This window comes from Camelina sativa, chromosome 19, assembly GCF_030686135.1.
Source record: "Camelina sativa cultivar CO46 ecotype springtype chromosome 19, ASM3068613v1".
In the NCBI taxonomy this organism is placed as follows: Eukaryota; Viridiplantae; Streptophyta; class Magnoliopsida; order Brassicales; family Brassicaceae; genus Camelina; species Camelina sativa.
This window is the reverse complement of record NC_141898.1, coordinates 1,936,300-1,949,037: the sequence shown is the minus strand read 5'-3', so window position 1 is coordinate 1,949,037 and position 12,738 is coordinate 1,936,300. Positions and strand designations below refer to the sequence as shown.

The 12,738-nt window shown below is 38.0% G+C and overlaps 2 protein-coding genes across 7 annotated transcripts; one reads left to right on the top strand and one right to left on the bottom strand.

The window, feature by feature from the left end:
- The first annotated feature begins 118 nt into the window (after positions 1 to 118).
- On the top strand, positions 119 to 7,353 carry LOC104764143 (protein HASTY 1). Of its 5 annotated transcripts, none has more exons than XM_010487601.3 (22): positions 119 to 422; positions 808 to 909; positions 1,281 to 1,424; positions 1,520 to 1,600; positions 1,683 to 1,752; positions 2,055 to 2,125; positions 2,206 to 2,369; positions 2,463 to 2,534; positions 2,620 to 2,857; positions 3,215 to 3,277; positions 3,366 to 3,653; positions 3,731 to 3,844; positions 3,976 to 4,102; positions 4,192 to 4,361; positions 4,485 to 4,586; positions 4,925 to 5,028; positions 5,108 to 5,393; positions 5,514 to 5,755; positions 5,844 to 6,347; positions 6,435 to 6,729; positions 6,839 to 7,022; positions 7,112 to 7,353. In XM_010487601.3, the coding sequence occupies exons 1-22, from the start codon at positions 312 to 314 to the stop codon at positions 7,165 to 7,167; spliced, it is 3,588 nt and encodes a 1,195-aa protein (XP_010485903.1). In that variant the 5' UTR covers positions 119 to 311; the 3' UTR covers positions 7,168 to 7,353. The 5 variants fall into 5 exon arrangements, 4 of the variants coding, with proteins under 4 accessions (XP_010485903.1, XP_087359150.1, XP_087359149.1 ...); XR_015591589.1 differs by having other exon boundaries at positions 181 to 422; positions 4,440 to 4,586; XM_087503024.1 differs by having other exon boundaries at positions 336 to 422; positions 808 to 953; positions 1,230 to 1,424.
- A 138-nt stretch (positions 7,354 to 7,491) lies between these two features.
- LOC104764142 (conserved oligomeric Golgi complex subunit 2) lies at positions 7,492 to 11,994 on the bottom strand. 2 transcript variants are annotated; one of them, XM_010487600.2, is made up of 12 exons: positions 11,252 to 11,994; positions 10,937 to 11,137; positions 10,489 to 10,825; positions 10,049 to 10,210; positions 9,854 to 9,953; positions 9,551 to 9,766; positions 9,360 to 9,465; positions 8,893 to 9,093; positions 8,596 to 8,700; positions 8,381 to 8,506; positions 7,903 to 8,037; positions 7,492 to 7,815 (listed from the first exon to the last, which is right to left on the bottom strand). In XM_010487600.2, exons 1-12 carry the CDS (start codon positions 11,729 to 11,731, stop codon positions 7,702 to 7,704), a joined length of 2,283 nt encoding a protein of 760 aa, XP_010485902.2. In that variant the 5' UTR covers positions 11,732 to 11,994; the 3' UTR covers positions 7,492 to 7,701. The 2 variants fall into 2 exon arrangements, with proteins under 2 accessions (XP_010485902.2, XP_087359154.1); XM_087503028.1 differs by having other exon boundaries at positions 10,489 to 10,830; positions 11,252 to 11,786.
- Positions 11,995 to 12,738: the final 744 nt, after the last annotated feature.

Below are 12,738 nucleotides of genomic sequence, written 5' to 3'. Positions count from 1 at the left end.
GCTCCTAACTAAGCATTGTTTTTGTATCTTTGCTTTAATCACATTCCTAATATTTAGATTTAGGATATACATTACGTCATTATTGTAAGAATTGACGTATAGAATAGTCTTTGCAATTAATAGAAAAAAAAAAAAAAGATTTGGTATAAAAACTGTAAATTCAATAAAAATCGTAGCTTTCGTGTAAAAACCCCAAAACCCAAACCCCCAAATCAGACGTGTCTGTCTCTCTCTCTCTCTCTGATTCTGCAGAAAGAAAGTGTTGTTTGGAATCTCTCTCTCCTTTTTGGTTATATTCGTCGGAAGTGATTATGGACGACGTCAGCTCCACGGCGAGTAATGTGGCTCGAGCGATTCTCGCCGTCCTCGATTACAGCTCCACGTCCGACACTCGCAAATCGGCTGTCGAATTCCTTGAATCTGTAATTGTTCTCTCTTTTTTAACTTCTTTTGATCGATTTGCGTTTTTGTGTTTGCGTCTCTCGTTTGTGGCCTTACCAGTGATCAAAGCTTTGAAGGGGAAACAAAATATATAATAAAAATTCGAACTTTTTTTTATTTTAATTGATTGGAAGTTTGGAACTCCTCAGATTATGTTATTATTATATTGCAAACGACTTTTTTGTTTGTTAGAGTTGATTGGTTGAGAATTTGAGATTGCTGAAAAATGCGAACTTTTTTAGTTAGATGATTGATCTCCTCAGATTATACTTTTGTTGGTGCGGATTTTGATATTTTGCAATTATATACATGTGACGGATTTGTTTTGATTTGTGTAATCTGCGGTCTTTGAAAATACATTTGCAGATAAAATCTGGAGATGTAAGGGTTTTGGCAAATACTTCTTTTCATCTTGTGAAGAAGGAGTGGTCTCCTGAAATTCGTCTGCATGCTTTTAAGATGCTGCAGGTTTGTTGCAAACATGTATTGCTTTCTGCTTTTTATATATTTTTGTCTTATACTTAAAAACTGCTCTTGCTGAATGAACTGGACGGGATTTAGAACTCATTGATTTTAGAGTCAAGTTGCTTTGTGGTACGGATCCAGTTCCAAAAATTATTATGTTAGTTTCTAAATAGTCAGGGAGGTCAGTTGACAATCTCATATTGTAAAATGAGAAAAGCTTGAGACGCCTGTCGAGAGAATTTGAATGGCAAGTCAAATTTAGAGACTTTCATACCCCAAATAGATAACATATCCCTGTGTGCTACCTGATAGTCATAATTTAGCTTCTTAGGAGAGCATAGAAACCTTATTGTGAAGCTATCTTTCCTTTTCAGCATCTGGTCAGACTACGATGGGACGAATTAAGTCCTCCGGAGTGCAGGGATCTTGTTAATGTTTCTATTGAACTAATTTCAGAGGTTGCTAATGCATGCGAGAATTGGCCTCTTAAGAGCCAGTCAGCTGCCCTTGTAGCTGAGGTACGAGTTCAAATTGCTCTGCGATTTCACTTGCTGTCATCATTGGTGCTTGTTTCCGTTCACTTTCTCGAATCAATATCTTTATCTTATTGCAGATAGTTAGAAGACAAGGACCTGATCTCTGGCAAGAGATATTTACATTATTGACTTCCTTGTCTGCTCAGGGCCCCGTGCAAGTAAAATGTTCTTCCATTTATTTACTTTAACGAAATTTTTTTCAGAGCAATTAATAAAAGCATACCTATTCTTAAACGATAGGCTGAATTGGTCTTGATGACGCTGAGATGGCTTCCTGAAGATATTACAATTCACAATGACGACTTGGAAGGTATTTATGAGTAAAAAATATACTTTCTTTTTGTATTAGTCTGTCCGCAGGGTGAAGCTTATTCTAATCTTGAAGTTTTGATTAAACTAAATATAATCGGTTATGGAAATACACATATGCCAACATATGTTAGTTTTATAATTCTGTATACCTTAACTTTTCAGTCTAGTTATACTCAATCTGGTGAACTCTGGTTTCACCATTATGGTTTAGCTCAAACATTTTGAACTTGAGTTATCAACCTTATCATTTCTTTTCAGCTCCATCCTCCTTTCTAAGTTCTGTTTTGGACATCTCTTCAGGTGACAGGCGTAGGCTATTGTTGCGGGGACTTTCTCAATCTTTGCCTGAGATTTTGCCTTTATTGTATAATGTATGCCGCCGATTTATTCCTGCTCCTCTCGGTAAAGTTGTTTGCTGCCACGGTAATTTGCTGAATCTATTAAAATGCAGCTTCTTGAGAGACACTTTGGAGCTGCAATAAGTGAAGCTGGTAGGCAACACGTTGACCTGGCAAAACAACATGCAAATGTGGTTATAGCTTGCTTGAATGCCATCATCGCATATGCTGATTGGGCTCCTGTTCCAGATCTTGCCAAATATGGAATTCTTAGTGGGTACGGATTCCTTAACACCCTTGCGGAGATTGTTATATTGATATCAGCCATGCATTTTTCTTTACTGATGAAGTGCTCGCAAACTCATAATAGGTGCAGCTTCTTACTTTCTTCACCTGACTTCCGTCTTCATGCTTGTGAGGTTTTCAAACTAGTCTGCTCTAGGTATGCAACTGGGCTGTTTGATCTGATGTACTTACGTGAGCACACATAGACATCTTTGAATTTTTCTAGCTTTTGTTATCTGTAGAAAAAGACCCAGTGATGCTTCTACCGCAGAGTTCGATTCTGCAATTAGCAATTTGTTTCAGATCCTGACGAACGTCTCCAGAGAATTCTTATTCAGATCCTCTTCAAGTTCTAGCGAATTAGATGAAAATGATTATGATTTTGCAAAATGCATGTGTGAAAGTATGGCCTCTTTAGGCTCAACTAACTTGCAATGCATCTCTTCTGATGGTGGTGTTATGGCTGTTTACCTTCAGCAGGTAATGTTAATGTCTTATTTTTGTTACTTAACTGGATGTTTTCAGTGAAGAGGCTGAAGTTAGTAATTGCTGCAATGGCAAACTGAAACAGGATAAGTTTGATTTTGAACAGTCAAATTTATATTGTTTTCAGCTGGTCATTTTGAGAATTTGAGATTAGATTCTCGTTCTTGAGTGAGCCGAGTCCAATTTTTTACTAAATGTAGTATCCTTGCTTAATAGTTTGATTGTCTCGGCCATTTATAACTTAAAAATCCTTCTACCTATGTTAGCAGCAATAATATTTAGCATTATTAGATTTTATTTTTCACAAATAATCATGTGAATATGTTGCCTTAATCGTTTTTATTTGTATAGATGCTTGGCTTCTTCCAACACTTCAAGTTAGACCTTCACTTCGAGGCACTTCTCTTTTGGCTGGTATGTCGTAAATCCAACCTTCTTCTTTGGGAAATTTCAAGGACAAACATATTTGTTGCTAACTTCAGCATCTTTTCCTTTTGATTAGTCATTGATGCGGGATTTACTTCCAAAGCCCAAGGCTGCGACTTATCCAAGTGGTGAGGGATCATCAACTGGCGGTGTGGTTAGTTCAAGCCAGGTTGATAGTGAAAAGAAAAAGACTTTAAGTCTTATTAATGATGATATCTCGAGCAGTCTACTGGATGTATCTTTCCAGCGGATGTCCAAGAAAGAAAATGTTCCTCCTGGTGTTACTGTTTCGATTGGGCCCCTGGAACTCTGGAGTGATGAATTTGAAGGGAAGGGAGAATTTGGCCCGTACCGATCAAAGCTGGTATATTCCTGAACCAAATGCATTGGGTCTTACTTTCCAGACAAACACTTACCTAGAAACTTCTTTCTTTCGTGCAGCTAGAATTGATCAAGCATACTGCTTCTCACAAGCCTCTCGTCGCCAGTACCAAAATATCCGAAAGGGTGATTACACTCATTACGCACCTATTGGCTTCTCCAGCACCCCTTCAGGTTTTCTCTCGACTCTCGAATACTTTAAGCTGTTGACTTCCCTTGACAAACATGCACCATTAGATATCTACTGTATGGAGGCTCTTTGATGATCTTGTTCATATTTAAGCTCATGATACAAACATTCCCAGGATGTAGCAGTGATGGACACCCAGGACTTAGCACTTGATTGTATTGTGGCAACGATTTTTGATGGATCAAATGAGTTTGCTGGGGGAAGTTCTGTAGTTCATTATGCATTACGTGGAATATATGAGGGTATACTGCAGCATATTCAAATTCCCAAGGTTTTGTTTACTATGTCTGGGCTTTTTTAATACTCGGTATTGTGCTGTTTGATGGGCCAGGATTGCTTCAGCAGCTTCTCTCTTTAAAATGGAATGAACCAGAGCTTATGATAGTGCACGTGCACTATCTGGATGCAATGGGTCCTTTTCTCAAGTATTTTCCAGATGCAGTTGGAAGTGTCATCAATAAATTATTTGAGCTTCTCACCTCTCTTCCACACGTTGTGAAGGTTTATTGTTATTGTTGCTGTGTATACATGCGCTTATACATACATATAAATAACCTTTTCAAAATTTTGACAGTGCAGAAGTCAAGGTGTAGATGAGTTATCTGACGCCTGTTTCTTTGGCAGGATCCAGCTACTAGCATATCTCGAGCTGCAAGATTGCAGATTTGTACATCTTTCATTAGAATAGCCAAAGCTGCAGAAAAAAGTGTTCTGCCTCACATGAAGGTAGCTTTGATCTGTCACTAATTACAGTTAGGAACTCAGATAAGTAAACGCTGGAAAATTGTTTGCATAACTCTATGATTTGTTAAGCTGATGTCTGGTTACTTTATCTTGTTAAAACTAGAGCAACAGGGAACCAGCTAGTGGTTGGTCTGCATCATTATTTCATTGGTTTATTTTCCTTCTGGTTGGAACATCTTTGGTTAACTAGAAACTTATTAACATTTTCTTGTGAACCTTGGGTATCATTTTTGTGGCAGAATTCTTCTTTTGCATTTTCTTGGTTGCCTCTACTATAGCACAAAAAAATTCGTCATCTTTACAGACATAATTTTGCGCAGGGTATTGCTGATACAATGGGGTATTTGGAAAAAGAAGGAACTTTACTCCGTGGGGAGCATAACATTCTGGGTGAAGCATTTCTTATTATGGCTTCCTCAGCAGGGTAATATTTGATTCAAAATGAAGTATAATTGATTGCATATATTAGTCATGTTCTTAGATATAATCTAAACCTGGCGCAGAGCTCAACAACAGCAAGAAGTTCTTGCTTGGTTATTGGAACCCTTGAGTCAACAGTGGATCCAACCGGAGTGGCAGAACAATTATCTATCAGACCCAGTGGGTCTTGTTCGCTTATGCTCCAACACATCATTCATGTGGTCTATATTCCACACTGTTACATTCTTTGAGAAAGCACTCAAGAGAAGTGGATACAGGAAAAGCAATTTGAACAAGACCTCTGTGACTACTCCAGCTTCACATCCTATGGCTCCTCATCTTTCTTGGATGTTGCCACCCCTCTTAAAAGTATGCCCGACTTGCTTAGTTTAATTCGTAATGAAGTTCCTTAGTCCTAATATTGATATGATTTTTGTTTTTGTTTTTGCAAGAATAACATGACAACATTCCTTTTTTATATATCTACAGCTACTCCGTGCTCTTCATTCCCTTTGGTCACCCTCTGTAATTCAAACATTACCCCCAGAACTTAGGGCAGCAATTACAATGACTGATGCTGAGCGATGCAGTCTCCCTGGTGAAGCAATTCCTAAATTGTCAAAAGGCGTATCGGTTTATGCCGATGGGTCGTTCGATGGAACTAAAGAAGGAAAAGCCGAGGCAAGTGAATCCGATATACGAAACTGGTTGAAAGGTATCCGAGAGAGTGGGTGAGTTTGTAGTATCCTCCTTTAAGCAAGCCTTACATAGAGTATTTGATAAATCTCTCATTTATAACTCATTTGTTTACACATTTAGATACAACGTGTTGGGCCTATCAACAACCATTGGAGAGACATTCTTTAAATGCTTAGATGCTAACTATGTTGCGATGGCACTCATGGAAAATTTGCAGTCTATGGAATTCAGGCACATTCGGCTGTTTATTCATACCTTTATAATCTATATAGTTAAATCTTGTCCCGTGGATATGTGGGATTCATGGCTAGGGATGCTTCTGCACCCATTGTTTATCCACTGTCAGCAAGCTCTCAGCTCATCTTGGGCCGGTCTTCTGCATGAGGGCAGAGCAAAGGTTCCAGACTTGTTTGGCGTACATAGTGGATCAGACATGAAACTTGAAGTGATGGAAGAAAAACTGTTAAGAGATTTAACTCGGGAAATTGCGACTCTCTTTTCAACAATGGCTTCTCATAGACTAAACCAAAGTGTTCCGGTTTTGGAAAATTCAGGCCGTGTTGGTCGTGTGGATAAGTCTACTCTCACAGATTTGCTTGCGTTCAGATCCAACTCTATGGTGGGGTAAGTATATACTACCCTCTAAATACTTCAGATTAAAAGTTGTTTGGTAAAATACAAAATAATGGGAAAAAATGAATTGGATTGTAGGTTCCTCCTGAATCACAAAAGTGTAGCTCTACCAGCACTGCAGATCTGTTTAGAAGCCTTTACCTGGACAGATGGAGAAACGACCACCAAAGTCTGTTGTTTTTGTGATGTTGTTGTTCTTCTAGCTATACTAACAAATAACGTGGAGCTACGAGAATTTGTTTCAAAAGATTTGTTCACAGCAGTCATCCGCGGCTTAGGCATGGAGTCCAATGCCATCAACAGCCCTGACTTAGTTAATATATGCCGTGAAATATTTATATATCTCTCTGACAGAGATCCAGCTCCTCGCCAGGTAAGTTTAAACCAGAAGCATTCATGGTTGAGTCCTTTTGCCTTCTGTATGATACTTCATTAACCTTGGCGTTTTGAGTTTTGAATCATGTTTATGCTGATATTAACAGGTTTTGCTTTCGCTCCCTTGTCTCTCTCCAAACGACTTGCATGCTTTTGAAGAAGCTGCAGCCAAAACTTCCAGTCCCAAAGAACAAAAGCAGCTTATGAGGAGCTTGTTGTTGTTAGGTACTGGGAATAACTTAAAAGCACTTGCTGCTCAAAAGAATCTAAATCCTATAACAAATGTCACGGGTAAGCCAGGTTCGCTTCACATTTATGATCTCTCTTTTTCAACAGAGTTTAAAACTTTGCTTTTCTTCCTCGTGTTTTTTTGCAATCAGCAAGATCGCGCCTACCCGCAAGCGCTCCAGAAACAATAGGAGCGAGTGTTTTGTGAGATGAAGCCATAGGAGTTGTAGAGAATATAAATAGAGTTTATTTGAGATGTAACAACAATAGAGATTAGAGAAGCAGGTTTATTATGTCCTTAGGTTATTTACCTTTACTTGATAAAATTCGTAGGTAAAAAAGAGATAATACGATACAACACGGAAGAGAGAATATAATACGATTGGTTTTGTGATATCGATTTTTACAACGGGTGGATTCGTGATTTCAAAAAAGAAAAGTAGAATTTATTGTCAACTAAAGTAATTGAAAGAACATCGAAACATCTTTGGTACTTTTGCCAGCTCTCTACTATAACCATCTTAACAAGGTCTTTGTCATAAAAGGAAATCAGATTCTAAAATCAGAGGATCTCATGGGGTACATGCCGACAATTTACATGTGCAATGACATTTATAGTAATATATCACTGCTCTAATTTTAGCCAGCAATTATGCATTGCAAAAGAAAATAAGCTCGTTTTTATTATAAGTTATGAATCTTATGATACCGCCCATGTTGTATGAAAATGCAGTGCGCGTCCTCAAACACTAATTGTGTTTTGCCTATCCGCAGGTGCGACGCATTGCCAGAGGGAACAATAAGGCGGGATATCCGCTGGATTTAACCCCAGTGCAGAAATGTTTCGGCCATACTCCTGGTAAGATATTTCAACTAATGATTGTACTTCTTTCTAAAACTACTATTTCCAGAGAACGCAATGAAACATCATGAGGAGGGTTACCTGAAGATCAAGGAACAATTGCATACACATCTTGTCTGTTTCAGATACATTCTGGTCAGGTACACCTGATGCTGCACCTGCTCGTTTCTGTGCATTTTGTCTGTGTTTCTGTAGCACTGTCTCTCTTTTTCTCGCCTGCAACATATTTACCACCTTTTACTACACATAATCCAACCATATATAGATCTTTATAGTAATAATAAGAATTTGAATACGATTTTCAGGAAAAAAGATTCTGGTTTTGGTTATAGCTACTAGGGTTATTTGTCTATTCAACTCCTGTTGTTAAAATCTATAAGATTTGTTTACTTTTTCATCAACAAATCTTCTTTTTCTTACATATTGAAAAATGATGAGAACATTATATGTGTTTTCTATCTTGATTTATAAATTGAGATAAATCTCAGTTATAAAAGCTAGGGTCTCACTCACTTGCTTATTATTATACTTACAAAGTGTTTATAACAAAAATACTTACCTCGCTAACAAGTTCAGCAGCTAATTCATAATAACGCCTGGATATTTCAGTGACAGTGCCAAGCAATAACTCCTCCCTTGTTTCGTGGGTCAAGTAATGTTTAGCCTTATCGCCCTCCAAAAAGGCCTATTAATACAAAAGGTGCAATAATTCACACTTCAGAACTCATCAGTCAAGTAATTTTGAACTTAAAACTACAACTCCAAAGCTAATACCTTCAGTGGACGCAGTAGTCCAATGACATACGGTGAGTGCCTGACAGGCAGTGGTTTATTAGGCATCATAAATGTTGCGGTTATCCCCCGCAGCTGCCTTAGGCCCTATAGGAAAGAAGAAACCATTTACCACTAATACTTGAATATGTACAGATAGTAGGATAATAACTGTAACCTATTCAACTATAAAGGAAACTGTACTCAACACTGTTCTAGCGGATGCTCCTTAAGGCAGTCAAAACAAATCTTGAAGTGCATAAATTAAACAAGGGGTTTTTCTTTTCTCCATGGCCTTACCTCAACAGAATTATCAACAATGACTTCAATTATTGTCTTCGTAACTAAAGGTATGACGTTCTCTAATGATTCTCCACCCTGTAACATGCTCTTCCTCACCACATCCAGAACTCCAGAGGAGCATGAGGATAAATGGTGGGATATATGTCCAGCATAATCGCCACGAACTTCTGAGACTAGACAATGTACATCATGTATAACCTACAAGGGAGGTAACATGTAAATATAAAATCAAACGATCAACCATATGATCTATGTAACCAGCATTCATGTATGTGTGTGAAAATCAGATAGTTCGAGTTTACTTGGTTACCATAGCAATTTTTTCACTCTATTAAAATAAAAATTTCACAACAAAATAAAATTGAAAACAGTTATTAAGCTATCCTACAGAACATAGTTGCAGAATCTCAAAGAACTCCAAAGTAAGTGGAACTGAGAAACAATCCACATAAAAAGTGACTTACATATATAAAGTCTTCTGCAGTGGCTGAAAATGCCCATTCACATCCAGGACTCGGGCTGGCATTACTCTTTCTAGTATTCACCACAGATGACACCCAATTACAATATCTACATGTTATTAACACATTATCAAAATAAGAACTGAAACAAAAACTATTCAGAGGTGATAATATTAAAGCCAAATTTCACAAACCTCGAGAGAAGCTGTAAGGTCAAGCGAAGAAATTTATCAGCAGCAGAGAAAACGAGAACATCTTCTTTCCAGCATGATCGCAAGCTCTCCAAAAGAGTAACGCTCTGTCTGAGCATTAAGTTGGGCGAACTCGGTTTATCTGAGTCAGAATCCTGAATGAAAACAAGAGAAGAAGAAGTAAGAGCAGAATCCAAGCCTCCAGCTATCTCCTGAAACCTGAAATTATGTATTTTCGAGTTAGAGATCTGAGAAGCCCGTAATATAATGGTAAGCCAACAGCCATTTATTATAATTCTCAAGTACCTCAGTAAAAAGTACACTCCCACATTCCATTGCTTCATGAATTCAATACATATAGCTTCAGCTCGAAACTTGGTTACAGCAGACCTTGACGGACAATAACCTTCACAAAAAGTATATGGTATGACTACTCTGAAAATTAACTTAAAAAAAATTTCACCACCAAGCTCAGAGAATAGTGTAGATCAGTTACTACACCTTCAAGATATGCCAAGAAATCCAAGCTTGCCTTGTAATTCTTCAAGAAATCGGTAGGCCTTCCAGGAGAAAATGCTCCTGGTTTGACTTTCTGGATTGCCAAAAGAACTTCTTTCAGGATTGAATTTGCCAAGAAGTTAAAGACATGCAAACCCGATTTGTCTGTTTTAACAGCAAGATACCAAGAAAAGAGTACAATGAGTGAAATAGAACATGAAAAGAATCAGAAGGAAACAATGTCCAATTACGATTTACGAAAAGATTAGATTTACATTAAAATATGTAGATAATAAGCCATGAAATTTAGGTTACTGTGTAATTGCGTAAAATACTTCTTAGAATATAAACAGGAAAACTTCTTTGCCAGAGAAAAATGGAACTTGAAAAGGTGATTGGAGATCTACAAAAAATATAATCACACAGAGCTTTGTGTGTATTACCCGTTGAAGATATTTCTAGCAGCATTTTACATTCCTTTGCAATAAACTGTTTGATCTGTTTGTAATCGTTTTCAAGTTCATCTCCAGATATTCCAGTAGCATCCGCTGATGTCTCAAGTGAAATAATTTTATGTATAAATGGAGCCACAATCGTTGTACGAAAAATTTCTTCTGCATTATTGGTGTTATCAATGGCAGCATATGCACGTAGACAGTTGTAAAGGACGCTTGTGTCGCTCTTGTTTAGCCCATCAATGAAACAATGACCCAGGCTAGCATCCAATAACACACTAGCGCTCTGAATACTCTTCTCCATGTTCTCAACGAAAGGCAAGTTCTGTACTGACATAACAGAACAAGATAGTAAGCATCAGTTGTAAAACTTTCTACTGTCTTCTGAAGGCTAACAACTACACTAACGATTAAAGAGAAAAAGCATGATGAAGACCTGTGCATGAGCCATATAGAACTTGAGGCGATTCATCTCACTAGCGATTCTTTCCAAAAGCATGCTCTGGGTTTCTCTCATGGTTGTTCCATCTTGCTGCGTGGGAATTTCATCACTCATAGAACCCCTTACCAAGGAATTAGCATCCTCGTTTTGCCAATCACAAGGAGTATTTGGTAGAACTTTAATAAGCTTTTCAACCTAAATTTACAATTAATTAACGTGAATCATTCAGATTATCTCAAACCAACAAATCAATAAAGCAACGGAGAAACATCTTTGGAAGAGTCAGAGACTAAAAAAATCATGAGGTACCTTGGAGACCACATGAAAAGTATTGAGCAACAATTCCAGAACCTCCCTGGAAGCAGCAGCATCGGAACGTTGATGCAATGCATTCCTAAGAGCGAAAAGCGCGGCCTCCACAGATCCACGAAACCCAGTGATCTTCTCACGGAGCTCAAGGAGAGGGGCGCGCATGCGGATAACAGCGGCATCGATATCCACGAGCTTAGTGCTCAAATTAACGAAATCGGCATAGTCTCGATTGATTAGGTCAACAAGTTCGCGGTTCAGGGATGCTAGGTGTGACTGGAGCTGGGATCGGAGAGTGTCAAAGGGAACGAATGTGCGGAGCTCTGAGATGTAGGACTCGGAGTCGAAGCCAGGGGAAAGGAAGAGGGAAGGTTTGAACCATAGAGGATGGGGATCGTAAGGATCCGAGAAGAATTCAGAGGCGGATCTCGGCGCTGACGACGGCGACGGCAACGGCAACGTCGCGACCATACCTGACATTTTTTCAATTCGCTGTTTCCTCTGTGTGGGCCAGACACGGAGTATTTATATCTCTAAGTTGGACTGCGTGCCGAATCCAAAGTTATAGAGCTGAACAAAGCGTGTCGGCTTACTCAATTCAATCGAACCGGAGAATTTAATTAAAGTCCGGTTCGGTTTGGTGGAAGTAAAGAGAAAATGAAAGAAACCGGCCTGATAAAATCCGAGGCGTGAACAAGTTACTGTGATGAAAACGAAACAGCAGGGACAATCTCATGTTTGATGACTCTCTAAACTCTTATTTGAGATAGCTTTATTTGCCCAGTTTTTTATGCATATGGTTCTTGCTTGAATAGAGAATTTTGATTTTTTTTTTTTTTCTTTGCTCAATTCATCACGGTTTGCTTGATACAACTTGTTGGGTCTATCAACAAACAACGGATAGACGACATACAGTCTTTAAATTATTAGACACTAACACACCCATCATAGCAGCTTCATGAATGTTGTGGATGTTGCCACCCCTCTAACGTTACGTTAGGTACCTTTGTTTTATGTTCTTAAGTCATTACATTTACTTGTTAGATTCATTAAATGTAACAAGAGATAACACAATACGTACACACACGGACGAGGACAATCTACTCTTCCAAAAAAAGCTTCCATACGTCATATATGAGTATAGGATTTTATATATATTGTCAAATAAAATAGTAGCCTCACAGACTATTTTTGTACTTTTGTTTGCTTTCTCTACAATTAATATAATTAACTAGTACTTAACGTGGAGCGCCTTAATTAGATCTTATATGCCGATTATGGTACTATCTAAGTAAGACCGTTGTATTTGTATATTGGTCTCACGAGATCGGATCATCAAATCATGGTTAATGTTTATAGCTTTGAAAATGAAATAAATGTTTAATTTTGTTTAAACTGTTGTCGGCAGAAATAATAATATAGATAGACTTTTAGTACGTATTAACAAACTACACGTATAGTAAATAAAAATGCCAAGTTTCATATTG